This window comes from Rana temporaria, chromosome 6 (assembly GCF_905171775.1).
Source record: "Rana temporaria chromosome 6, aRanTem1.1, whole genome shotgun sequence".
Classification (NCBI taxonomy): Eukaryota; Metazoa; Chordata; class Amphibia; order Anura; family Ranidae; genus Rana; species Rana temporaria.
The window spans coordinates 163,485,615-163,513,372 of record NC_053494.1 but is presented as its reverse complement, the minus strand read 5'-3'; the positions used below and the strand labels follow the sequence as shown (position 1 = coordinate 163,513,372).

The following is a 27,758-nucleotide window of genomic DNA, read 5'->3' as shown; positions in this document are numbered from 1 at the left end:
TGCGTCGACTTGATTCTGAGCATGCGTGGATTTTTAACCGAAGGTCGTGCCTACTAACGATCGGTTTTGAACTATCGGTTAGGAATCCATCAGTTAAATTTAAAGCAAGTTGGCTTTTTTTTAACCTATGGGGCCCACACACGATCGGTTTTGACCGATGAAAATGGTCCATCAGACCGTTGTCCTCTGTTTAACCTATCGTGTGTACGAGGCCTTAGTCTGTAACTTTGTAGCAAGTCACAGGGTAAGGGATTGCATTATGCAGTGTGTGCGTGCAGGGGGGTTGGGGGGCCTCCATATCCATTTTGCTTGGGGCCCCCAAATTCCTTCAAACGGCCCTGGGGGTGGAGAGATAGATTTGGATGTCATCAGTGTAGAAATGATATTGAAAGCCATAGATGGCTATCATCTGACCCAGGGAGGAGGTGTATTTTGAAAATAGGAGAGGTCCAAGAACAGAACCTTGTACAATGGCCTGCCTGATTTCATACCATTAAATTGGTCTTTTGTGTTGGTACCTCTAAATGAGATTTTGCAGAAATTGTATAGATTGTTAGCTTAGTAGTCAGTATAACAGCCATGTAACTCAGATTTAGTTGCACCATATTTTTCTCATAACAGGTATACATTAAGATATAACAATGCTTATAGAGTGGCATTATGATATAATTGCTCGTGTCTCTGAAAAATAATACGAAATTGGTAGGTGATTCAACCTGCCTTTACTGTGTCCACCCAAATGAAAAAATTTGCTTTGGGCCAACTGACCTTTATATGTTTGGTTTGGACATAAATATGTGAAAACACTTAAAAATTGCTGAATGTGCACTGTATCTACAAATATCAGAAGGAATAAACTTACTTTCAAAGACTGGCCCACTCCTGTCATTGGTGACGGCCTTCTTGAGCCTTCTTCCTTTTGAAATATCAGACAACAAAGCATTTCTTCCCGATTGCTGGGTTTTAGATAAACTGGGTTTTTCTATATTAGCCTGCAATAAAAAATCTCTCATGAACACAATGTTTCCTGGAAAGCAACCATGTAAAGAGAATAAATCAATGTTTTAATTTTGGACAGAGTAGAGAAAGCTTAAAAATTTGGTTTAGGTGGTTAGGTTTCCATTGTTACACAAGTCTCCAGGTTGGAGATTTCCCCTCACTTCTTGTCCTAGTGGACACAAATAAAATATCTACTCACTGGGGTCACAGACAGTGATAAAAACCTCAGAGAGTCAGTCTTTAAGAAACTGTTATTTAAAGAGGAGCTGCATCCAAAAGGGAAAGCTCCGCCTGTTTGCTTCCCACCTTCAGCTGCCACATTTGGCACCTTTCAGGGGGGAGGGGAGAGTGGGTACCTGTTTTTGACAGGTACCCATCCCCACTTCCGAGAGACCTCACTGCGGGGAGGTCCTTCAGAAGTTCGGCCCCCTTTCCTTGCTGCCGGCCTATTCACAAAGCACAGCGTGCTTCGCACATGCGCAATAGGCAACAGCTTTGAAAGCGCAAGGCTTCACTGCCGGTTTCCCTTACAACGAATGGCGGCGGCAGCACCCGAGAGCTGATTGAAAAATCGTCTGGGGTGCCAACTTTGCGGAATCCCTGGACAGGTAAGTATTCTAATATTAGCAGAGGGAAGGTGATACTAGCTGTGGGTTATGGATGCTGCACACCCCTGACAACAACTTAGTAGAAGGAAAAGGCACCACAAGGGGCTTTGAGTTGCAGTAAAAAATGATAATAGACTCAAAAGTTGAAAAAAAAAAAAAAAAGGTACATAGTGAAAAGAGGCATTCTAGTGGGATCAAGACATGAGTTCCATAATCCAATTAGAAATCCAACGTGTTTCGACCTTTGATAATGAAGGTCTCTTCAGGGGGAAAAGATTGAAAACATGAACTCTGGAAAAAGATATATAGATGATATTTGTTAAAACAAAAAGCAAACATATAAATATTATACAGTACAATATATACAATAATTTTTCGCCATGTTGGCGTAGGTGAGTATATTTACCAAAGAATAATGTCAAAAAACTGAAACCATAGGTCCACCGCAGACCCCATCACTGAGAAAAAGTACCCCCAGAAAACCAATTATTCTTTGGTAAATATACTCACCTACGCCAATATGGAGAAACATGATTGTATATATTCTACTGTATAAAATGTATATGTTTTATTTTTGTTTTAAACAAATATCATCTATATGTATCTTTTTCCAGAGTTCATGTTTTCAATCTTTTCCCCCAGAAGAGACCTCCATTATCAAAGGTCGAAACGCGTCGGGATTTCTAGCACAAGTTTACCTACTTCATTGTTACAATAACTCATATGGTTGTATCTATTCATATGCATATATTTTTAAATTGTATTATGGAACTCATGTCTTGATCCCACTCTTTTCACTATATACCTTTTTTTTTAATAAAGATTTCTTCAACTTTTGAATCTATTATCATTTTTTGCTGCAACTCAAAGCCCCTTGGGGTACCTTTTCCTTCTACTAAGTGTTCTAATATTAAACATACTGTAGCTGCTGACTTTTAATTTTTTGTTGGGGGTTGGAGCACCTCCTTAAGTCACACAGTATAAATGGTTTAATTGCTCTCTCTACCGTTAGTTCAGAATATGCACACAAACACAAAAAAGTACTACGATCAACTAAGGATTCTTGCACATGGGTGTAATCCTGGTGTTTTAGTGTGCCCAGGAGGCGCAGGTGCAGTACCCAGCGCTACTTCCAGCAGCATGTCAAAATCTATAACATGCTGAAATATACTGCGGCTCAATAGGGCTGAATCTTGTACTCAGTGGTACTATTCTGACTCAACTACAAGGCCAAAAAACTTTGGGCCAGATTCAGGTACAATTACGTTGCTCCCCCGCGGCGTAACGTATCTGATTTACGTTACACCGTCGCAGGTTTACAGCATAAGTGCCTGATTCACAAAGCTCTTACCTGTAAACTTGCGGCGGTGTAACGTAAATCCGCTCGGCGCAAGCCCGCCTAATTCAAATGGGGCAGGCACCATTTAAATTAGGCGCGTTCCCGCGCCGAACGTTCTGCGCATGCTCCGTGTTAAAATTTCCCGACGTGCTTTGCGCGAAATTACGGCGCCCCGACGTTTTTTTTGAACGGCGACGTGCGCTACGGCGTTTCGTATTCCCGGACGTCTTACGCAAAAAAAAAAATCGAAATTCGATGCGGGAACGACGGCCATACTTTAACATGGCTGTTCTAAAGATAAGCCATGTTAAAGCAGGTGTAACTTTGCGATGGGAAAAACCGACTAGCGAGGACGTACGAGATTGCGACGAACGCGCGGATCTTCGTGGATCGCCGTAACTAGTCATTTGCATATTCTACGCCGACCGCAATGGAATCGCCACCTAGCGGCCGGTCTAGAATTGCATCCTAAGATTCGACGGTGTAAGTCAATTACACCTGTCGGATCTTAGGGCTATCTATGTGTAACTGATTCTATGAATCAGCCGCATAGTTAGGACGGGCGGATCACAGAGATGCGACGGCGTATCAGGAGATACGCCGTCGTATCTCTTCTGTGAATCTGGCCCTTTATCTCTAGCTTCATATAGGGCTTATAGGACCTGGCGACCTTTTTTATCCTTTGTATCAATTCAGACAGCTTAACTCAATGAATAAACTCACTTTTGAGGAGACAGTTGATGATGTCTTTCGAATGTTCCGTTTAATGAATGATATTTAGAGGTAGAAAAACGTTGATGTTAGACACATGGAAAGATGCTTACAACATGGTGGAATACTGAGCAATGATACCAGAGAGAAGAAATGGGAGGGAATATACCGAAGTACGTTGGGAGAGAGAGTTCAGCTTAGACAGAATACAGCTTAAAGACACAGAGCAATAATAAGCCAAATAGTTCAACACAGATGACATGATAATAAATCACATAGTGTAACACAACAGGCACACGTCTTCAGGGATAAATGCCCAGAGCACAGGATTTCTGGATTCTGGGATTTGTCTCTGAACACATCGGACCCTACATGCAAGTACCACTTGGAACAGCCTTGCCATATTTCAGCCAGCCCTAGGCTTTGACTGCCTGAAAGCATTGGAGACTTCTGTCAACAGGGACAGGCTGGAAAACTTTTTTCGATCAGCAGCTGCAGCCAATTGCTGGGGGGGGGGGGTTGGGTTCAAAGTGCTTTCACAACAAAATAAAGCATGGAGACATGGATGGATGGGTGAATTGGCTGTGAATATTAAAAATTAATTAAAGTGGTTCTAAAGGCAGGTTCTATGCATTAAGATAACAAAAACCTTCTGTGTGCAGCAGCTCCATCCCACTTAATACTCAACTGAGCCCCATCTTGATTCATGCTGTTGCACAAGAGCCTCGGCTGTCTGAGACTCTCCCTTCTGATTGGCTGAGACACAGCAGCGGGCTCCATTGGCACCCGCTGCTGTCAAAGTCAGCGAGCACCATTGGCACCCGCTGCTGTCAAAGTCAGCGAGCACCATTGGCACTCGCTGCTGTCAAAGTCAGCGAGCCAATGAAGAGAAAGAGTGGGCAGAGCCAAGCCGCGTTTCCGTGTCTGAATGGACACACAGAGCAGTGGCTCGACTCAGGTGCCCGCATAGCAAGCTGCTTGCTGTGAGTGCATTTGGCAGAAGAGAGGGCCCAGGAGCACCAGCGAGGGACGCTAGAAGAGGAGGATCTAGACTGCTCTGTACAAAATCACTGCACAGACAGGTAAGGATAACATGTTTGTTATTTTTAAACAAAAACAAAAAACAAGACTTTAATATCACTTTAAATAGCATTTTCAGTTTGTGGTGCTCAGATGCAGTTTAGTTCTGCTTTAAAGTGGTTGTAAACCTCAGACATGAAATATGAATAAAGCACATCCCTCTATAGTGTGTACTTGTCTCAGGAGTACACACTAGTGCGAATTGGATGCAAATTTCCCCACGTCCAATTCGCATGACAGGAGATTGTGACCAGCTCTCTATGGAGCCAGTTCACATATCTCTGGGAGGGCTGAGGAGCACATTGTACAGAGGTCCTGTGCATCTTTGGCTCAGTTTCAGGGCCAAATTAAGACAAAAATCTGGCCCTGATTCGGGATGCACCGGACCCCTGCTGCGAGCCGCATGCGGCTAAGATGTGAACCCACCCTCAATCTAGAGCACTAAATGTAATTTCTCTCAGCTGTTTTGTTTCTCTGCTATCAGCATGAATCACTTCTGATAAGTTTTTCTAACACCAAGACAAAAATGGTGATGGGTCGGGTTTACCCCCAACTGATTGACAGCCTCAGCTCTGTTCCTGTGCTGTGTGAAGGGATGTGTGTGTCTCTTCCCTCCAACCAGCTATCAGATCTCTCCTTGCTGAGCTCTGAAGTGTGTAATTTCATCTCTCTGCCCACTTTTTTCGGAACTGACAAGTTTTAAAAATCCAGCACTTTGAATGGCTGTAGGGAAGTGAAGACTGCAGGTAGACAGGTACAACTTTTGTAGGAGGATTTGTTTCATCTCTGTGTATCACCTAAAGCCAGTCGCTTCACTGGGTAATTGTGAGGATTTACTACCACTTTAAGTTCTGGGTGAACTTATGTTTTAATAATAAAAAAAAAACTCAATATTAACAGGATTAAGAATTAAATCTATGTAAGGTTAGTAACCCACCTGTGAAAATGTAGGAGGAGGGGGAGGACCTGGAGGAGGAGGAGGCGGGGGGACCGGCATTCTCACAAAGGTTTACCGTACCGTCTCCAGGACCTGTCAATAAGGAAAAAAAATATTTCATCATACACCTAGTACAATGTTATACTGAATGTGTAGACTTCAATGTCTAAAAATATATAGGGGAACTTTAAACGCAATCGTTGCTTAGTTATTGAATGCTTTGTTAAAAAATACTATACTGTATATATGTTTAAATAATTATACCAGTTCAATTAAAAGCGGAGTTCTAGCCTTTTTTGTCCCCCTAAAAAACACCCTATAGAATACAATCGGCATGTAGTCAATGTAGGCTTTTTTGTTAGATGGTTCAGAAAATGACTCAGTGTCACCTCCTTAGGAAGCGCGCTCCCATCGTCAGTGTGGGCATCTGAAGCCCACTCCTAGCTTCTTCCGGGAAACGGTGCTGCTGACTACCAAGCATGCACCTCCCGATCTCATTGCGTACAAAGCGTGGCGCACTCATTGTATTTTGGGGGCTGCCCATTGACTCCCGGGATTGATGACACTTATATCCCAGGAGCCAACGGGCGGCCGAAGCAAGATACAACCGAAGTGCACCTGTATAATATCCAAAAAAACAACAACTGATTAGTGGCAATGCGATAGGAAACGCACGAGGGGGGGGGGGGTGGTTGGGGTCAAACTTTAAATATTGTGTGAACCTCCACTTTAAAGAAGTACAGTATTTAGTGAACGTTAGTGAAGGGAAAATTGTAAGTAGGCCTACATAAGATCAGCTTATGTCTAAATGGTATTTTAATATCAGAGGTCCATTAATAACTGTAACGGAACGTCCCACACTCCGCTTGAGTGTTTCCATAATATACCGCTTCCCATCAGTCTGGATATAGATATCGGATATTCCAGCTGCTCTCAACACACAACGAGACGAGACTTGCTTGTGTGCTAAACATGGAGTGTTTATTAGAACCAATAATGCAACCTTATATGCAGTTTAAAGAGGAGGTAACTAGAACATAAATTAACATGAGCTAATTAACTAATCATTTACCCAGAATAGGCGACTCAGATATGACCTTTCAGAGTAGACGTCACGTCTCCTCGTTCACCTGCTATACAATACACATTATCATAAGTGTAAACCCAGGACATCTTCACACAATAGCAGGGTCAATTAGCACAGAGAACAGACAGATGGCTGGAGGTGATGGCATTAGCATCTAGCAGTATGTGCCCCAACAGTATGAATGAGTCACTCTTACAATTAACTCGTTGAGTTCAGAATCAACAAACAGTAAATAGTTCTTTACAGATATCCTGGAATATATTGTGGATAATAATTACATAATAATCCCATCTCAGGTAGTCCAAGATATCATTCCTCTAGTGGACATAGGATGATTTTAGACATAAGAGGGTCCGGCGACATGTTTTCGTTACAACCCCAGATGAAGTTCTTATTGTAACGAAACATGTCGGGATGGACTGCTGTTGTTCCTGCTACCCTAATTTTATTAGCTCGGTTTATCATTGCAAAATGTGAGTCACTCTCTTTTTAAAATAAATATTGATTTTTACGGAATTATGCTATGTGCGCCACACTTTTTCTTTTACATACTCAACGGTTGAATAATCGATATGCCATCCTTGTGATCTGTTGAATATCGCTGCTTGCTGGGAACCATTCCTGAATTGTCTGCCTGAGGTCTCTTTTTCAATAATAACGAATCGCAAGACGTGTATGGTGTACCCTCTTCAACAAAGCTTGATTGGCCTAGTAGGTATATGCCTTTCTGGGTCCAATCCATCCGGTAAGCCCCTTGTCATAAGTGGTGGTAGACTCCTCACTTCTCACCGTTGGATTCTGTTTATTTATCCAGTTATTGATCGTCTTTCAACATAGTTGGATTCAATTCATTTATCCAGTCAAGGATTTATGGACTTTAATTATCACCGATACCATTAGTTCACATGTGGTGTTACACGATACAATTTAGATTGTTTCATCACAATTGATTCACTGTTAGCGCTACACTTTTTCCACATATGTTTTACTAGCAACTCTTGATCTCTTTTGCTGTGTTAGCAGCTTTATTATTAACCTCTATGAGATAGCGCAGTATTTTTTATTTTTGTTTATTAGCACCAAAAAAACGATCTTAAAATCGGCTGGGGTGCCAACATCGCGGGAACCCTGGACAGGTAAGTGTCCTTATGTTAAAAGTCAGCAGCTACAGTATTTGTAGCTACTGACTTTACATTTTTTTTTTTTTTTTTTGGTTGGGCGGAACTTTAATTTGCAAGGATTTCCTCTCATTTCCTATTTGACTATGAGACCGGAAACAAAGTATAATCTCTTGCAATGGGACACAGGTGGAAAAAAAAAAATCTGACAGGGGTTATAAACCTCCCTTGTCCTATCCAAAATTAAAAATAAAAATAAAAAAAGCATATAGTTCTACTTTAAGTCTATAGAGTTCAGAGTCCTGCTGTATGTTATATGATGGATGCTGTAAAGCAGTGGTCTCAAAGTACCGGCCCGCGGGCCATTTGCGGCCCGCGGACCAGTTATAAATGGCCCGCAGGCAGGGTGGAAGTGAGGGGAGCAAAAAAATAAATAAATCGTTTTTTGTTTTTTTGAGCTGGCGCCATCTGGTGGTGAGCCGTTGGTATTACAAGTTATTACCACCAGATGTGAACTGGCGCCATCTGGTGGTGGCCGTTGGTATTACAAGTTAAGCATTACAAGTTAAACAGCAATTCTAATGTCATTTTACACAATTTTCACTGCCATATTCTTCCCTCTAATTAGAACCCCCAAACATTATATTTTTTATCCTAACACCCTAGAGAATAAAATAGCGATCGTTGCAATACTTTCTGTTACGCCGTATTTGCGCAGCGGTCTTACAAGCGCACTTTTTTGGGAGAAAATTACACTTTTTTTAATTAAAAAATAAGACAACAGTAAAGTTATCCCCATTTTTTTTAATATTATGAAAGATAATGTTACGCCGAGTAAATTCATACCCAACATGTCACGCTTCAAAATTGCGTCCGCTCGTGGAATGCCGACAAACTTTTTTAACCTTTTAAAATCTTCATAGGCGACGTTTAAAAAAATCTACAGGTTGCATGTTTTAAGTTACAGAGGAGCTAGAATTATTGCTCTCTCTACCAATCGCGGCGATACCTCACATGTGTGGTTTGAACACCGTTTACATATGCGGGCGCTGCTCACGTATGTGTTCGCTTCTGCGCGCAAGCTCGTCGGGACGGGGTGCGTTTTCTGGCTCCTAACTTTTTTAGCTGGCTCCTAGATTCCAAGCAAATTTGTCAAACCCTGACTAACACCAGTGCTGGTGGTAATAATGCGCTCGCTGACACCAGTGCTGGTGGTAATAATGCGCTCGCTGACACCAGTGCTGGGGGTTAATAATGTGTTCGCTGACACCAGTACTGTTGTTTTTGAAGTTTGAAAGTTTGCATGCGGCCCCCCATGGCATATGAAAACTTGTCTTGTGGCCCTCAGGTAATTTGAGTTTGAGACCCCTGCTGTAAAGGGACCCTATAGCCTTACTTTATGGAAGTGTCACAAGCAACAAACCAATATTATCTTGTACTATAGATCCTAGGTATCACTTAATATGTTTCATTAGGGGAAACTTAACACCTTTATAAACTTTTGACAGCTAGCAGAGCATCACAGTTTGCCTTCTAGTGCTTCCCTCCTCAGCAGCTACACTCAGCTTCCTCCTCTAGGGCTTCCTGTGAAGAAAAAAAACCTGTGACAGGAAGGTTCGTGCTCACTGCAAAGCCGCAGCCATCCTGTTTCTCTAATGCATTCTTATTTCAGCTGCTGAAACCAAATGAGGTAACATGCCACAGCTTAGATCTGACAAAGGCACGCTTATGACAGGGGAACACACGAAACTGCGCATCTCATCAGAGATTCCAGTATGCATCACGTTAAATAATATTGAAGATGATGACTTGTATCTTTTGTAGATCCAATAAACAGTTCAAAGGTATATTCTGTACACACCACAGAAAATTACAAATGTAAGATTGTAGGATGAGCAGGGCCCTGCATTTTTATTATTATTATACAGGATTTATAAAGCGCCAACAGTTTGGCCAAAAAGTTCAATTTTAGTCTCATCAGACCAGAGCACCTTCCTCAATACATTTTCGGAGTCTTCCACGTGCCTTTTCGCAAACTCAAAATGTGCCATTTAATTTTTTTCTCAAAGTACCGTATTTATCGGGGTATAGCGCGCTCCCGCGTATAGCGCGCACCCCTAAACTTGCCCCGAATTCCTGTGATAAAAAAGTATTTTTGTACTTACAGTTTTGGTGTCTTCCGCGGCGTCCATCGGCGGCCTCGTCGGGTCCGGCGTCCGTCTGCGGCTTCGGGTGTCCTCTTCGTGGGGTCCGGCGTCCTTCTGCTGTGTCCTCGCGTCCTCCCCGCGCCGAGTTTGAATACTGCGCCGACATATACCGAGCGCAGTACACTCGTGTATCGTCGGGCAGGCTCGGCTACTCACGCGCTGACGTCCTGTACGTCCAGGACGTCAGCACGAGAGGCGCCGAAACTGCCCGAAGATACACGAGTGTACTGCGCTCAGTATATGCCGGAGCAGTATTCAAATTCAGCGCGGGAAAGCGGGTATCGGCGGGTATCGGCGTATACCGCGCACCCACGATTTTGCCCTGATTTTCAGGGCAAAATAGTGCGCGGTATACGACGATAAATACGGTAATGACTTTCTTTTGGCCACTCTGACATAAAGCCCAACCCTATGGAGCGTACGGCTTATTGTCGTCCTATGTACAGATAGTCTCTGCTGTGGAACTCTGCAGCTCCTCCAGGGTGCCTTTTTCCCTCAGACAATAGGTACAGGAACTCCCCCTTTCCGGATCACCTCTTTTCTCCGCCCTCTACCCACCTCCCAGTACTGCCCCTTTTAGGCAATATAGAACCAAGTATATATTTGTGGTGCTAAATAATTTGTATGGAATTTGGTAATTATATTAAGAAAAGCAGTAAAATAGATCCCCTGCAGCCAGCAACAATAGATCCCCTGAACAACAATGGACCACCCACAACAAAATCCCCCTCCCCCAACAACAATAGACTCCCGGCAGCATCAACAGATCTCCCCACAGCCAGCATTAATAGACTCTCTGGCAGCCATCAACAATAGACCCCTCCCCCAACAGTAGATCTCTTTCAGCAACAACTGACCCCCCCAGCAACATAAGACCCCCCAGCAACAATAGGTCCCCCACCATCAACAATAGACCTCCTCAGCAACAATAGACCCCCGCCCCGGGAAAAATAGATCCCCAGCATTGAGCACCAATACCCTGTAGCACACCCCAGCACCCCTTGCCATTACATACAGTCAGTCCAGGAGGTGCCGAAACTGCGTTCCCCCTGAAAAAAAGCCCTGGTTACCATGGGTCTCTGTGCTGCCTCTCTGATTAATGCCCTCCTTCCCCAGTCCGTGAGTTTTGGTGTGTGGCCATGTCTTGGCAGGTTTTCTGTTGTGCCATGTTCTTTCCATTTGGTTATGATAGATTTGATTGGGCTCCTAGGAAATCATCAAAGATTTGGATATTTTTTTATAACCTAACCCTGATGCTTTTGCTTAGGTGTTGTAGGCTCTGGGGCCTTTCAAAAAGGTGTGTATATGTAATGACAGATCATGTGACACTTAGGCCCCGTACACACGACCAAACATGTATGCTGAAACTGGTCCGCGGGCCAGTTTCAGCATACATGTTCGGTCGTGTGTAGGCGCGAGCGGGCCGAATTCCAGAAAACATTTGCCCGCTCGGCCTTTTCCCAGCAGACAAATATTCCTGGACGTGTTTTAAAACCGTCCGCTGGAATCCTGCCCGCTCGGACATGTACGGTCGTCAGTACAGACCTACCGTACATGTCCGAGCGCCCGCCGTCCCTCGCATGCGTCGAATGACTTCGACGCATGCGTGGAAGCCTTTAAATGGCAGGCCCGCCCACGTCGCCGTGTCATCGCCGCGTCATCGTCGCGGCGACGACGCGGACACGCCCCGCGTATTGTTTACGCGCGGACTTCTGTACGATGGTTAGTACAACCATCGTACAGAAGCCCTCTGGCAGGCATGTACGGTGAAAATGGTCCGACGGACCGCTTTCACCGTACATGTTTGTTCGTGTGTACCGGGCCTTAGATTGCACACAGGTGGACAACATTACACTAATTATGTGACTTCTGAAGGTAATTGGTTGCACCAGAGATTTTTATGGGTTTCATAACAAAGGGGGTGAATACATACGCACATGCCAATTATCAGTTTTTTATTTCTGAAAAATAGTTTTATGTATATATCTTTCTAATTTTACTTCACCAACTTAGACTAAAGTCTGTAATGTAACAAAATAGGTAAAAGGCCAAGGGGGTGAGTACTTTTGAAAGGCACTGTATAATAAATATCCAAATAAACAAATAAAAAAAATGAATTTCTTCATCAGTTTAGGCCAATATGTATTCTTCTACATATTTTTGATAAAGAAAATTGCAATAAGCGTATATTAATTGGTTTATGCAAAAGTTATAGGGCCAGATTCACAAATGAGATACGACGGCGTATCTCCTGATACGCCGTCGTATCCCTGTTTCTATCTATGCGACTGATTCATAGAATCAGTTACGCATAGATAGCCATAAGATCCGACAGGTGTAATTGTTTTACACTGTCGGATCTTAAGATGCAATACCGCGGCCGCCGCTGGGGGGAGTTTGCGGCGTAAACCAGCGGCGGGTATGCAAATTAGGAGTTACGGCAATCCCCGACGGTTTTTCGCGCTCGCTACGTCGCCGCTAGTCTAGTTTTTGGTGCCTTAACTTTACACAGCAATCGTATTGCTGTGTAAAGTATGGCCGTCGTTCCCGCGTCGAAATTTAAAAAATAACGTCGTTTGCGTAAGCCGTCCGGGAATACGGAATTACGCTACGCGCGTCGCCGTTCAAAAAAATTACATCACTTTCGCGCAAAGCACGGCGGGAGTTCGGAAACGGAGCATGCGTGGTAGGTCCGACGCGGGAGCGCGCCTAATTTAAATGGCACACGCCCATTTGAATTGGCCCGCCTTGCGCCGGAGGCCGCCGGCGTAGGTTTTCATCGCAAGTGCTTGGTGAATCAGGCACTTGCGATGAAAAATTGCGGCGGTGTAACGTATCTAGGATACATTACGCCGCCGCGATTCTACGTGAATCTGGCCCATAGCGTCTACAAAATAGGGGATATATTTATGCAATTTTTTTTTTTTTTTTAAATTAGTAATGGCGGTAATGAGCGATTTTTAGCGGCACTGCGACATTGCGGCAGACAGATTAGACACTTTTTTGGGATCGTTGACATTTATACAGCGATCAGTGTTAAAAATAGCCACTGATTACTATATAAATATCACTAGCAGGGAAGGGGTTAACACAAGGAGGCGATCAAGGGCCCTAGAGGGGTTTCTAACTGTGAGGGAAGTGGACTTACAGGTAGTAGTGAGAGATCGCCGTTCCTGATTACTAGGAATAGCAGATCTCTCTCTACTTCCCTGACCGAACAGGGATCTGTCTGCTTACATTGACAGATCCCCGTTCTGGCTCTCTGAGGAGCGATCGCGGGTCATCTGCGGATATCGCGGCAGACGGCCCCCCCTTTAGATCTTTAGTACACCTATCGCGATTTGAGCAGCCGTGTTGTTCTGCCACAGTATAATTTATATATTTTTGGGGGATATTTATTACAGAAAAAAGTAAAAAATATAAATTTTTATCAAAATTGTCGCTCTATTTTTGTTTATAGCGCAAAAAATAAAAACCGCAGAGGTGATCAAATACCACCAAAAGAAAGCTCTATTTGTGGGAAAAAAAGGACGCCAATTTTGTTTGGGAGCCACGTCGCACAACCGTGCCATTTTCAGTTAAAGCGACGCAGTCCCGAATCGCAAAAAGTGCTCTGGTCTTTGGGCAGCAATATGGTCCGGGGGTTAAGTGGTTAAAGAGTTAATTAAAAAAAAAAACATTTACCATTGGCAGGGGGGCTTACAATGATCAGCTTTTATTTATTCATATAAAACCTTTATCCCAGAAGAAAAAAAGCTGTTGCCATAACTACTTGTGTAACTGCAGTGTGAACTGGAGTTTGGCTTCTATATGTTAGTGTGTCTAAATATGCTAGTACATCTCACACTTCCCTCCCCCTAGACTAACAATGCAGCTGTCCAAAGGTGCCCCCAGGGGTTACTTCATTCAGAGTCAGGGCACTCTAAAACAGGAAGTGTGTTACTACCCAGATCACCAGGTGAAACAGATTGAAAGAAGCCTAAAAAAAAAAGAAAACGAATGCGGCCACCACATCTAAGGATGGGTAAGCTGCAATATATAACATTTTAGGTTTTGGATTTAATATCGCTTGAACTCTAAGCATTTGTAATGATTACTGTCACTTTAAGGGGTTTTCCGAGTATATGACTGCACAGCATAAAATTGACAATTAGGTCATTTCTGGGCTTCATATCTAAAGTGAGTAAGTCATACTTTGCTATACAAGGAACAAACAAATGTAACATCTTAATAGAGGCTCATTGTGCATGCAGCAGTTGTTGTGAATGCAGTCAGAAAGAGGAATGTAGAGATTAATAGGCCTCTTAAAGTTCACCCATTCGATCTTAACAATTCTACTATTCAGTGCAAGTTATAAAGATGACGAAAAAAAAAAAAACATGGCACAGTTTAATTCTGATTCAAACTTTCTATTAAAAATTTTTTATGACAAAAACATTAATGATCAGATATATAATGTGGTATCTGTTTAATCAACAATTATGAATATTTTTGTCAAACTGCATTTCCGTTCCTTTAACCACTTAAGGACCGCCGCCTGCATATTTACGTTGGCAGAATGGCACGGATGGGCATAGGTACCTACAGGTACGAAATAAGGGGGGAACTAATGCGCAAACCAACCTAACCAAGAATAAATATAGAATAAATAAATAAATATGCAGCAGCCACCACTATTAGTGCTCACACACTGACAGTAAATGATAAAATGGGGGATGTGGTGGCGCTTGCAACAAAAATCACTAAAATAATGTATATAATAAATATAATAGATACAACAAAATAGACTCCGCCTCCTGGTATTGATTAAAAGTGTATCACTCTAAACCGGGATACCATCCAACAAAAATAACCATAAAGTGGAGGATATTGAGAGTGAAAAATAATGAAATATATGTGACTAATGTGCCAGTGACAGCACAATAGTCTAAATAAAGTAGCAAACTTCAAACTGTGCATACAACATATCCTTCAAATATAATTATGATAGTCCAAACAGTGCTTAATCCATAAATCGTGCAATGTGCAACTATGCAAATAAATAAATAAATATCCAATGATCAACTGTCCACAAAATGATGCAAATAAATAAATAAATGTGAATAAATCCGATGATAAAAAACAATCCAAAAAATGCAAAAAGTGAAAAAAATATATATATACATATATAAAGTCCACACAAGAATCCCTGTGAAAAAAAGGTCCCAATAAGACTATAAAATAGGAATCAATATCCAGTGCACAAATCGTGCAAAAGTGAAAAATAAAAATCCAGTGGCTAATAGATAAAATGAATTTTTAAAGTGCATCTGTGCTCAGGTTTGCTGTGACATGCAGAGTAATTGTGATTGCAGTCAGCCCGATTCTCCACGGTGACCAGGAATATAAGTGCTAACCCCTTACCTCAAGGAGGCTAATAAATAGCCTATAGGAATAGTTTCCCAATGATATCTCCCACAATCAACCGATCGATCCACTCCAATGTATTCACAGGCTCAGCGCGATGATTCTCAAAATAAAGCACAGGAATGCCTCCATAGTGTATGATTACAAACAATATTTTAATGAAAAAAAGTAGTGACTTACAAGCAGTGCTGTAAGAACAGCATGTACAACGGCGTGTGTGTAGTCCTGTGTCTCCCGCTCTGCGGCCGCAAGCGGGTGACGTCACCAACAGCCCTCCTACAGGTACGTCCCCTTTAGGATACTGCCGTGTGGTTGCGCGCGCCGCCACCACCTTCTCCGTGAGTTTTACCCTGGGTCCCGTGGACTAGATCGCGATTGTCTCACGGAAAGATAGAGCGGGGAGATGCAACAAGCATCTCCCCGCTCTGCCTAGTGACAATGACAGTGATTTCTGTCTTGTCACACACAGCCCACCCCCCCTACAGTTAGAAACACTCATCAGGGCACACTTAACCCCTGCAGCGCCACCTGGTGGTCAACCCCTTCGCTGCCAGTGTCAATTTCACAGTAACCAGTGCATTTTTATAGCACTGATCGCTGTAAAAATGACAATAGTCCCAAAAATGTGTCAAAAGTGTCCGATGTGTCCACCATAATGTTGCAGTCACAATATAAATCGCTGATCGTTCCCGCGCCAAATGTACTGCGCATGCTCCGTTTTGAAATTTCCCGCCGTGCTTTGCGCGAAATGACGTCGCACAGACGTAATTTTTTGAACGTCGACGTGAGTTACGTCCTTTTCTATTCACGGAAGACTTACGCAAAAAAAAAAAAATCGAAATTTGACACGGGAACGACGGCCATACTCTAACATGGCAAGTCTATCTATACGCCACCAAACAGCAGCTTTAACTATATGCCGGGAAAAGCCGACTAGCGACGACGTAAGAGAATGCGACATCCGCGCGTACCTTCGTGAATCGCCGGAAAAAGCTATTTAGCATACCCGACGCGGAAAACGACGGGAACTCCACCCTGTCGGATCGAAGCCAAAAGCCGTCGTATCTTGGTTTGAGGATTCAAACTAAAGATACGACGCTGCAAATTTGAAAGTACGCCGGCGTATCAGTAGATACTCCGGCGTACTTCTTGTGTATCTGGCCCAGTCTGTATACTCGGTAAAGCATGCTTTTTATATTCACTGTGGAATCTAATGCTGCGTACAAACACGATAGATTAGTCTGGTGGACCGTTTTCATCAGACCAAACCGATCGTGTGTGGGCCCCATCGGTTATTTATTCATAGGTTAAAAAAATAGGAACTTGTTTTAAAATTATCTGATGGATAAAAAACCTATAGAAAAAAACGATCGTCTGTAGGCACGTCCATCGGTTAAAAATCCACGCATGCTTAGAATCAAGTCGACGCATGCTTGGAAGCATTGAACTTCGGTTTTTTCAGCACGTCATTGTGTTTTACGTCACCGCGTTCTGACACGATCGTTTTTTTAACTGATGGTGTGTAGGCGCGACTGATCATCAGAGAGCTTCATCGGATAACTGATGGAAAAATCCATCAGACCGTTTTCATCAGACTTACCAATCGTGTGTACAGGGCATTAGGTCTTAATCCTCTGCATTGTGTAAAAAGGCTGTTTGATCCTGTCTTCTCTGATCCTCCCCTTATTCCATTGTTCCCAATCTATCTCCTGATAAGACAGAGCCTTTGGAGTCACTCTGCACATGCTCAGTTTGGTGTGTATTGCTAGAGAGTTCTTTTTTCTTGATAGGGTGCATGGCATCAGCACAATGTCCAGACCGAGGGTCAGGGGTCCTGCAGCCTCATAGGACTGTCAGAGGTAAATGAAAACTCATCCTACAAACTTTAACCAGACACTGATAGAAGTTACAAGACTGCTATATACCATAGCTCCCAACTATCCCTCATTCCTCCTCATTTGTCCCTCATTTTGGCCTGATCAATATAGATGTGTATAAAATGCACTATGTATCTATAAAAAAAGTGTTTTCCAACACTAAACCGTTAATCTGATTTCTAAATTGTTGCATTTGTAAATCTAAAAAGCCAAAATAAAGTAATAGTAGTAGTAAAAAAAAGCACTTGTGGGTTTAACCAATCTTATTTTTTTTGTACAATTCTCCTTTAACTACCTGAGGCCCGCGCTATAGCCGAATGACGGCTACAGCGTGGACCTGAAAATCCAACAGGACGTCAATTGACGTCCGCCCCTTTCCTCGTTCCCCGCGCACGCTCCCGAGCGCGCAGCGGGGAAACTCTGTGCTGGCCGTGTCCCTTGGACACAGCCAATCACAGATCGCCGTGAACGCCCAATCGGAGTGGCCGTTTGCTAGGCGATCTGTGCGGCCAATGAGAGATGATCTCATATGTAAACATATGAGATCATTTCTCATTGCCGGCTCTCACAGAGACAGCGTGCTGTCAGGGAGAGAGGAGACGGATCTGTGTCCCTTGTACATAGAGACACAGATCGGTCACCTCCCCCAGTCACCTCCCTTCCCCCACAGTTAGAACACTATGCAGGGTACACATTTAACCCCTTCCTCACCCCCTAGTGTTAACCCCCTCAATGCCAGTCACATTTATACAGTAATTAGTGCATATTTATAGCACTGATCTCAGTATAAATGTGAATGGTGCCAAAAATGTGTCACAAGTGTCCGATGTGTCCGCCATAATGTCGCAGTCCCAATAAAAATCGCAGATCGCCGCCATTACTAGTAAAAAAAAATAATAAAAAAAAATAATTCTGTCCCCTATTTTGTAGGCGCTATAACTTTTGCGCAAACCAGTCACTTATTGCGATTTTTTTTTTTTTTTACCAAAAATATGTAGAAGAACACGTATCGGCCTAGACTGAAAAAAATGTTTTTTTTTTTAAAAAAAATTGGGATATTTATTATAGCAACAAGTAAAAAATGTTGTATTTTTTTTTCAAAATTGTCGTTTTTTTTTGTTTATAACGCAAAAAATAAAAACTGCAGAGGTGATCAAATACCACCAAAAGAAAGCTCTACTTGTGGGGAAAAAGTCATCAATTTTGTTTGGGAGCCACGTCGCACGACCGCGCAATTGTCAGTTAAAGCGACGCAGTGCCGGAAGCTGAAATTTCACCTGGGCAGGAGGGGGGTATATGTGCCCAGTAAGCAAGTGGTTAAGGGGGCGTAGCAAGGGGTGTGTCCTATGCCTGCATACTTTTGGTGATAGGTGTCCCTCATTCCCATCTTAAAAAGTTGGGAGGTATGTATATACTGCTGATGAGAAAGGGTCTTTAGCAGTTTATAATTACTAAAATGATCACATTTCCATGTTCTGTGTACTGTGGGAGATCAGATATAATGAATGCAGGGTCCTGGGTTTAGTAACACTTTAATTTCCAAAGTGGGCATCTAAGATCAGTTTGTTCTTCTTCTTAATCCTTCAGTGTTCCTTATGCCTCTGACCTCCTTTTAAGCTGCATTATGCTGCATTTGTATTCACATTGACTTGTATGGGGAAAAGCAGTTCTGGCATCAACAAATGCTCCTGTACCCAAGACCTGTAGCATGTGCCACTCTGGACTGCCCCCCATGCGCCTACTTATTGGCCGATTAATGTGATAGGACTCCCCCGCTAGCCAAGAGGGAGAGCCAGACCACAATCTTGTGAGCTCTAGCGGGAATCAACAAATGGGGCACCTGAGTTTTAGAAAATAAAATAAAACTGCAAGAAGGCACATGGAATTTAATCCTAGTCCAATGGCTAGTTTAAGATGTGTCCAATTAAGCACAGGTGTTCTTAAAACTTACAACCCAGGGGGTTGATTTACTAAAATTAGAGAGTGCAAACTCTGGCTCAGCCCCGGTTCACAATGTCACGACTTGTCATGTGACTTGAGAGTTCAATGTAGCATGACAGGTCGTGCCTCATTAACTGCAATAAAACCATTCTATTTGGTGTGACTCAAGTTACTCCGACTTAGAAAAAGGTCCCTGCACTACTTTTGGTACGACTTCAATACGACTTGCATTGACTTCTGTGGGATGTCGGATTCAAAGTTGCAAAAAAAGTCACGGCGGTGTGAACCCAGGCTCAGCTCTGCATAGAAACGCATCAGCTTCCATTTTTTTCCCTCAAAGTTTAATTGAACAAACTGAAGTTAGAAGCTGATTGGCTAATATACACAGCTGCACCAGATTTTGCACTTTCCAGTTTTAGTAAATCAACCCAAGAGTGCTTCTTATTTAAAGATGCCCTATCAGTAACAAGTCTGCCTGAATAAGCTCCTGCAATGTCATGATATACAGCATCAGTACATACAGTATATAGTTAAAATGCGGTACCTTTTATTTATTTAAAGCAGTCCTTGAACACCAATTCAAATACTTACTTTTTTTTACTTTGATATATGATCTACACTAATAGCTGGATTCAGGTAGGCGGGCGCATAGTTGCGGTGGCGTAGCGTATGGTATTTACACTACGCCGCCGTAAGTTTGCAAGGCAAGTACTGTATTCACAAAGTACTTGCCTGCTAAGTTACGGCGGCGTAGCGTAAATGCGGCGGGCGTAAGGGCGCCTAATTCAAAATAGGCTGAGGGGGCGTGTTTTATGTTAATATGGGTTGACCTGACGTGATTGACGTTTTTTAGGAACGGCGCATGCGCCGTCCGTGTACATATCCCAGTGTGCATTGCGGCAAAGTACGCCGCAAGGACGTATTGGTTTTAACGTGGACGTAAATTACGTCCAGCCCTATTCACGGACGACTTACGCAAACGACGTAACATTTTCAAATTTCGACGCGGGAACGACGGCCATACTTAACATAACTAGTCCAGCTATTTGATGGAATAACTATACGCCTGAAAATGCCTTACGTAAACGGCGTATCTGTACTGCGTCGGCCGGGCGTACATTCGTGAATAGGTGTATCTAGTGATTTACATATTCTACGCCGAACTCAATGGAAGCGCCACCTAGCGGCCAGCCTAAATATTGCACCCTAAGATACGACGGCACAAGCCGTCGTACCTTAGATAGGTTTAAGTGTATCCCTGTTTGAGAATACACTTAAACTTAGGACAGCGCAAATTCCGAGTTAGGTCGGCGTATCTACTGATACGCCGGCCTAACTCTTACTGAATCTAGCTATAAATGGACAATGTATTGAACTGTATAAAAAGTATGTACCAGTGTAAGACGGGATTAGAAGTGATTATGTCATCACAAATACCCAAGGCTCCCAGGTATCTTGTGAATATTTTACTACGGTTGTGTTTACAATGGTTGTAATCCTTTATCCAAAGGTAAGAAAAGCAAGTTTTAATTTTGTTTAAAGTGGTTGTAAAGTTATTTTTATAACTTTTACCTACAGGTAAGCCCAGAGCTTTTTTTCTCAGAAAATAGGTGCAGGAACTCAACCACGACCCGTTCAGATTTCACAAACAGTAGAAGGGTCTTAAAGGGGCATTAAATACCAGAATTGCATTACATACAGAGTGCAGAGTTCAGGTGGTTACAAAGCTGTCACTTTTAAACACAGAAACCAGACTTCTGTGTTTACAAGTGATAGTGGTGAGCAGGCACCAAAGGGTCTGAGCCAGAGGTGGCGGAACTGAGTTCCCCCAAGTTCCCCCTGAAAAAAAAAGCCCTGGGTAAGCCTATAATAAGGCTTACCTGTAGGTAAAAAAAATATCTCCTAAACCTTTACGGTTTAGGAGATATTCCCCTCGCAATGAGCCGCTGAATTAAGCGGTGCATGCGCACAGGGGATTTTCAGCTTAAGGCCCGGCAGACGCCGGACCTTGCCGGAAAGAAGTCTCCCGCGCACATGCGCGGGAGTGACGACATCGCGGCTCCAGCCACTCACAGCGCTGGAGCCGCGATACCCGGGAGACACACCGAGGCGAAATGTCAGCTGCCTCGGCGTGGACCGGGAGGGACACCGACGCCTCGTTCTAAGGTAGGTATTTCATAATGAGCTAATATGCGGTGCATACTAGCTCATTATACCTTTTCACTTACAGGTGTAAAGAAAAAAAAAAGTCAGCGGGTTTACTACCGCTTTAAGTTAGTATGGTGTTAGGTACACAGGTGCATTAGAGACGTCTAACATACAATTCCGTATTTTTTTTCTGGAAGGTTAGGTGCTGAGCACAGCCACCCATGGACATAAATGTCTACATACACCATGTATAGCGTAAGTATGTAGTTCCCAAATGCAGAAAGTCTGTTTTCGGCAAATATGCCTGTATGCAAAAACTGGTGTATACCTGCCATGGACATTTATGTTTATGGGCTTCTTATGCCGCGTACACACCATCACTTTATGTGATGAAAAAAAACGACGTTTTTAAAAACGTCACTTTAAATGACCGTGTGTGGGGGAAAACGTTGTTTATGTCTTGTGAAAAACGACCAAAAAAAATTGAAGCATGCTTTTATGTGTCGTTTTTCAAAACGTCGTTTTTTACTTCACAGAAATTGACCGTGTGTAGCAAAAACGTTGTTTAAAACTACGTTTTTACACCCGCGCATGCCCAGAAGCTAGTTATGAAGCGAGCTTCAATGGAAAAACGTGGTGAAAGTAATCTCGCTTTGCTAGAACATTGTGAGAAAAACGATGGTGTGTAGGCAACTTCGTCTTTGAAAATTGAAGTTTCAAAAACTTTGTTTTTTACTTCACAGAAAATGTCGTTTTTTTTCATCACATAAAGTGATGGTGTGTATGCGGCATTAGACACAGAAAAAAAGCCAAAACTTTTTTCTGTTTTCCTTTAATGCATCCATGTGCAATAGAGCTTAGGGTGTTGACATGTTATATGCAGCATAGCAAATTATAAATATGGGTGTGCTTTAAAAACAATTTTTAACTGAAGAAAGATATAATTGTCACCAACCATAACACATTGGTTGGTTATCGATAGAAGGGCTTGTTTCTTGCAAACACTATAACTGGCCTGCACTATTTTAAGACACAGTAGGCAATAAGTCATCCTTAGGCCGTGGACTGCGTGGCATTGTAAGAGATCCAGCCCTGATTCACTTGCTCTACAATTAACAGACAATTCAGGACAGTCCATACTTGGAAAGATTATCAGAGTGGAGGTTAAAAATGGTCTTTCTTTGTATATTTTGATCAACAAACAATCTTTTTTATTAAGACCTCCGTACTTCCCACAACCCACCGACGGTCCAACAACGGATCAGGAGGGTAGAGGATATTAGGGTGGTGAAAAGTCTCACAAGCACAATAAAAGATACACATGAAAAATTCAGAAAAACATGGTTCTACTGGATTGAGGTCTCCTGTGCGGATGACTTTAAATGTTTATTAGCTGAATAACCGGACTGATATCGCAGTCGTGTCAGACGTGGACTGCCGGTCTCAGCCAGTCTTTATCTGTCTGGGTCAGATTGAACACACTTGTGCCCCTCCTTCACAACATTGCCCCTATGGGTCACCGTTGGTGGCAACCTTTCTCCCCTCCTACTCTTTTTTTTCCCTCTCTCTCTCTCTCTCTCTCTTTCTTCTTCCCGCCCGTTCTTTGTATCCACTTGTGATCAGACGCCTGCTTTGGCATAGTGGGGCCTTCTAGAAAACTTACGAAGAGGTTTCCAATAAACTCTTGGAATGATCTCTCCTTGAAACAAGCTCCTGGATCCCCTGACACCCAGGGCCAGATTCACAAAGAGATACGACGGCGTATCTCCTGATACGCCGTCGTATCTCTGAGATCCGACGGTCGGATCTATGCGACTGATTCATAAGAATCAGTTCCGCATAGATCTCCCTTAGATCCGACAGGTGTAAGTGACTTACACCGTCGGATCTTAGGCTGCAATCTCCCGCTGGCCGCTAGGTGTCGCCTCGGTTTTTTACGCGTCGGATATGCAAATGAGGAGAACCGCTGATTCAGTAACGAACGCCCACCCGTCGCTTTTTTTTCACGTCGTTTGCGTTCGGCTTTTTCCGGCGGATAGTTACCCCTGCTATATATATATAGCAGGGGTAACTGCGGCGTTTCCTATGTTTAGTATGGCCGTCGTTCCGGCGCCGAGTTTTAAATTTTAACGTCGTTTGCGTACGTCGATTCAGAATTCGGCCCGACGCAGGTTACGCTCACGCCGAAACCACTGACGTCCTAGCGACGTCAGTGTGAGCAATGCACGCCGGGAAATTTAGCCGGCGGCGCATGCGCATTTAAATCGGCGTGGGGACGCGCCTGATTTAAATACTACACTCCCCCTAGCCGCGGAATTTGAATTCCGCCGGGGGAGTTACGATCCGCCAGTGCAAGTTTCGAGGTAAGTGCTTTGTGAATACTGCACTAGCCTCTCAAAATTGCGCCGGCGGATCGTAAATCAGATAGATTACGCGGATCTAAAGATCCGCGTAATCTATCTGAATATGGCCCCCAGACTTTTCACTCTGGAAATACTTAAATCAAAGCCAGTCATATACAGTGTCTGCAAAAATTCAAAATTATCACCTGCGCTAACATACTACAGATACAGTGGCTATATATCAACATTCTTTAAATATATATGTATGCTACCTACTATACAAGGCTAATCTGTAGAATTTGAAGTGCATTAAAATGAAAACATTTAAAGTGAACATGTATCTGAAAACACCATTAAAGTGTTTGTGTGCAAAATGCTGCAGTGATCCAACACCGCCACACCAGAGAACTCACTAGATGGATGTGACCACCTACTACTTATAGGTAAGTCATATAATGCTTGATATCAAGCAGAGGGTTCCCCATTCACAGTAGGCCTGGAGCATCCACCCTTAAACTCATTAATGTTGAAGTATAATCACAGGTATGGCAATATCCCTACTCACATCCAATAGTGCAATTCCTTGCACCAAGGTTATATTACATGTCTTAAAGCATCAGAAGTCCATCAATGCTAATCCAGCTTTTATACAAGCTTTCAAATAAACATAGCCAGTTACCACTGTTTATCATTCCTGGGTGTACAGCGGCTTGACTTCCTGTGTGATGATGTCACTTTCGGTTAAGATCCAATGCTTTCGTCACTCTCATACTATTTTTCCCCGCCAGTGGCACCCCTTCTCCCCTTCTACTCTTTTCTTTCTCTCTATTTCTCTCTCTGATTTTCTTCTTCCCACCCTTTCTTTGTATCCGCTTGTTGTGATCAGATACCTACTTGGGAGGTTCCCAATAAGCCTTTGGAATCACCTCTCCTGGAAACAAACTCCTGGATCCCCTGACACCCAGACTTTTCACTCTGGAAATACATAATATTAAACCAGTCATATATTTGGCCTCCCAACCCTTCCTACGATGTTCCTTGGACTATGTTGTAGCAGAAGATCTTCTCACCTGTTTGTGTACATATAGCTGGATTTAGAAAGATTTACGCCGGCGTATCAATAGATACGCCGACGTAACTCTGAATCTACGCCGTCCTAAATTTAAGCGTATTCTGGAAACCAGATACGCTTAAATTAGGCTAAGATACGAGCGGCGTAAGTCTCCTATGCCGTCGTATCTTGAAGTGTAATTTTTAGGCTGGCCGCTAGGTGGTGCTTCCGTTGAGTTCGGCGTAGAATATGTAAATGACTAGATACGCCGATTCACGAACGTACGTGCGCCCGTCGCAGTAAAGATACGCCGTTTACGTAAGGCGTTTTCCGGCGTAAAGTTATTCCAACAAATAGCTGGCCTAGTCAATGTTAAGTATGGCTGTCGTTCCATCGTCGAAATTTGAAAATTTTACGTTGTTTGCGTAAGTTGTCCGTGAATGGGGCTGGACGTAATTTACGTTCACGTCGAAACCAATACGTCCTTGCGGCGTACTTTGGAACAATGCACACTGGGATATGTACACGGACGGCGCATGCACCGTTCGTAAAAAAAAAAGGGCAATCACGTCGGGTCACAAGTATTTTACATAAAACACGCCCCCATCCTCATTTGAATTAGGCGCGCTTACGCCGGCCCCATTTACGCTACGCCGCCGTAAGTTAGGAGGCAAGTGCTTTGTGAATACAGTACTTGCCTCTCTGACTTAAGGCGGCGTAGCGTAAATACGATACGCTACGCCGCCTTAAAGATGCGGCTAATAGTATAATGTTCGGCTACCCCTGTTCTTTACAGAGTGTTTTGACTTCCCTGATGTACCCCTTTACATACTTCCCTGTATATCCCTTTTTTTATTCACTTAAAAGTGAGTTGACCCCTAAGTGAAAATGTCAAAATTGGGCCTAATTAGCCATTTTCCCATTAGCTGTTTAGACATTAATGGCTGTGTGCTGAGTTATTTTGAGGGGACAGCAAATTTACACTGTTATACAAGCTGTACACGCCCTACTTCACATTGTAGCAAAGTGTAATTTCTTCAGTGTTGTCGCATGAAAAGATATAATAAAATATTTACAAAAATGTCAGGGGTGTACTTACTTTTGTGAGATACTGTATGTACTGGATATACATTTATATATATATATATATATATATATATATATATATATATATATATATATATATATATGAAGTGTATTCTAGAAATCTTCAACTCTAATTAGAATAAGTAGATACACGTCTGTATAGATCAGCACATCTGCACCCAAGTTCATATGAGGCAACTATGTAGCAAATATTTCAGAGGAATGAAGACATAAAAGTACAGTAAAAGACTTGGGGAGGTTGCTGAGGTGTCCTTATAAAAATAATTGTACTAAGGCTAGGTTCCCACTACTGTGGCTGTGATTTGATCAGATTTTCAGTGTGATTATGTAGTGCAACTTGGTTGCATTTTGGATTTGGTTTGCATATTCCTTAGGGCCAAAATTACACTTGATTCCCTTTTACTTTCTAGATTGTAAGCTCTAACGAGTAGGGCCCTCTGATCCCTCCTGTATTGAATTGTACTGTAATTGTTCTGTCTTCCCCGATGTTGTAAAGCGCTGCGCAAACCGTTGGCGCTATATAAATCCTGTATAATAATAATAACTTGATAAGAGAATTTTTTCTTAAAATAATAAGTTCACCTTTATAAACATGTTACATCCGTATTCAGGGTGTAACAAGCAACACATTCAGGAGCCTCCCCCCTGCACCCACTGTCAAATTTCAAAAACAGCATGTCTGTACGAGGCTCCGTCCACACAGCTGCGTCATTTATTCATAGGAATGTGTGAATGAATGAGCTACAAGTACAATCTCCCACCATGGCAGACAGCTTGTAGTTTAATGAACTTCGAGGGTGTTGATGAGGACTCTCGTAGTTCATTGACACTTCCTACAGCTTTCAGGAAGCTGTAGGAAGTGTCTGCAGGAGCTTGACATTGCACTCATGTTCTGATGATTGCAATGCTCCGCAGGCTCCCTAGGGTCCTTTGTCATGGGTGGTCCACTCGGCGGGGGTCGCTCCACTAATCCTCGCTGAGCAGGCGGATGACAGGTCCTTCTCCACTCATTGTGCCGAGATGGACCTGTGAGAGCCCCGCTCTCCTCTATGGGGGGGTTTAGATGAAAACAGACCGCTTGTCCGTTTTTATCTGATCCGCCAGACGAATGTTAAATAGGACCTCCATCCATCTGGATTTGGTGGACAGGATCGGATAACAGCGGGTGTCAGCGGACATGTCACCGTTGACATCCGCTGCCCCATAGGGGTGCATAGAGCGTCTGATCAGGTCCGCCTGAAAAACTGACAGGATGACCTGATCGGAAAGCCTTTGTAAAAGGGGCCTTCGAAAACGTTTCTTTTTACCTGCAAAAACATGTACATTTAGAGCCGGTTCACACAGGGGCGACTTGGGATCCGACTTGAAGTCGTCCGAAGTCGCGCGACATTAGAAATTCAATGGAAGTGAATGGGAGCCGTCTTAATGTACACTACTGAAGTTGCTCCGACTTCAGAAAAGGTTCCTGTACTACTTCAATCCGACTTCTAGATGACTTGTATCCATTGATTTCAGTGGAAGTCGCCTCCAAAGTCGGATCACTGTCTTGACTAAAGTGACTTTCCAGGAAGTGAAAATAGTTTTTAAGGACAAACCCCTCCCTCCCACAGAGCAGATTATTATTTGGTTGGCCACTTGCTTTGTCGCCTGTCCTGGAGGCGACTTGAGTAGCGTTGTAAGTCGCCCCAAGTCGCGCTGCTGTTCGCGCTCAAGTCGTCTCCAAGTTGCCTGTGCAAGTCTCGCTGGGAGTCGTGTTGCCCCAGTGTGAACCAGCTTTCATTATTTTTTGTGTAAAAGTTG

General features: G+C 43.2%; 1 protein-coding gene across 1 annotated transcript in view; it reads right to left on the bottom strand.

The window, feature by feature from the left end:
* WIPF1 (WAS/WASL interacting protein family member 1) overlaps positions 1-27,758 on the bottom strand; it is a 110,358-nt gene that overhangs the window by 15,600 nt on the left and 67,000 nt on the right. Inside the window, exons 2-3 of the mRNA XM_040357716.1 lie at positions 5,675-5,767; positions 863-992 (exon numbers count right to left, since the gene is read on the bottom strand). Coding sequence (XP_040213650.1) covers positions 863-992; positions 5,675-5,734 — 190 coding nt within the window. The 5' untranslated portion in view covers positions 5,735-5,767. The remainder of the gene's footprint in view (positions 1-862; positions 993-5,674; positions 5,768-27,758) is intronic.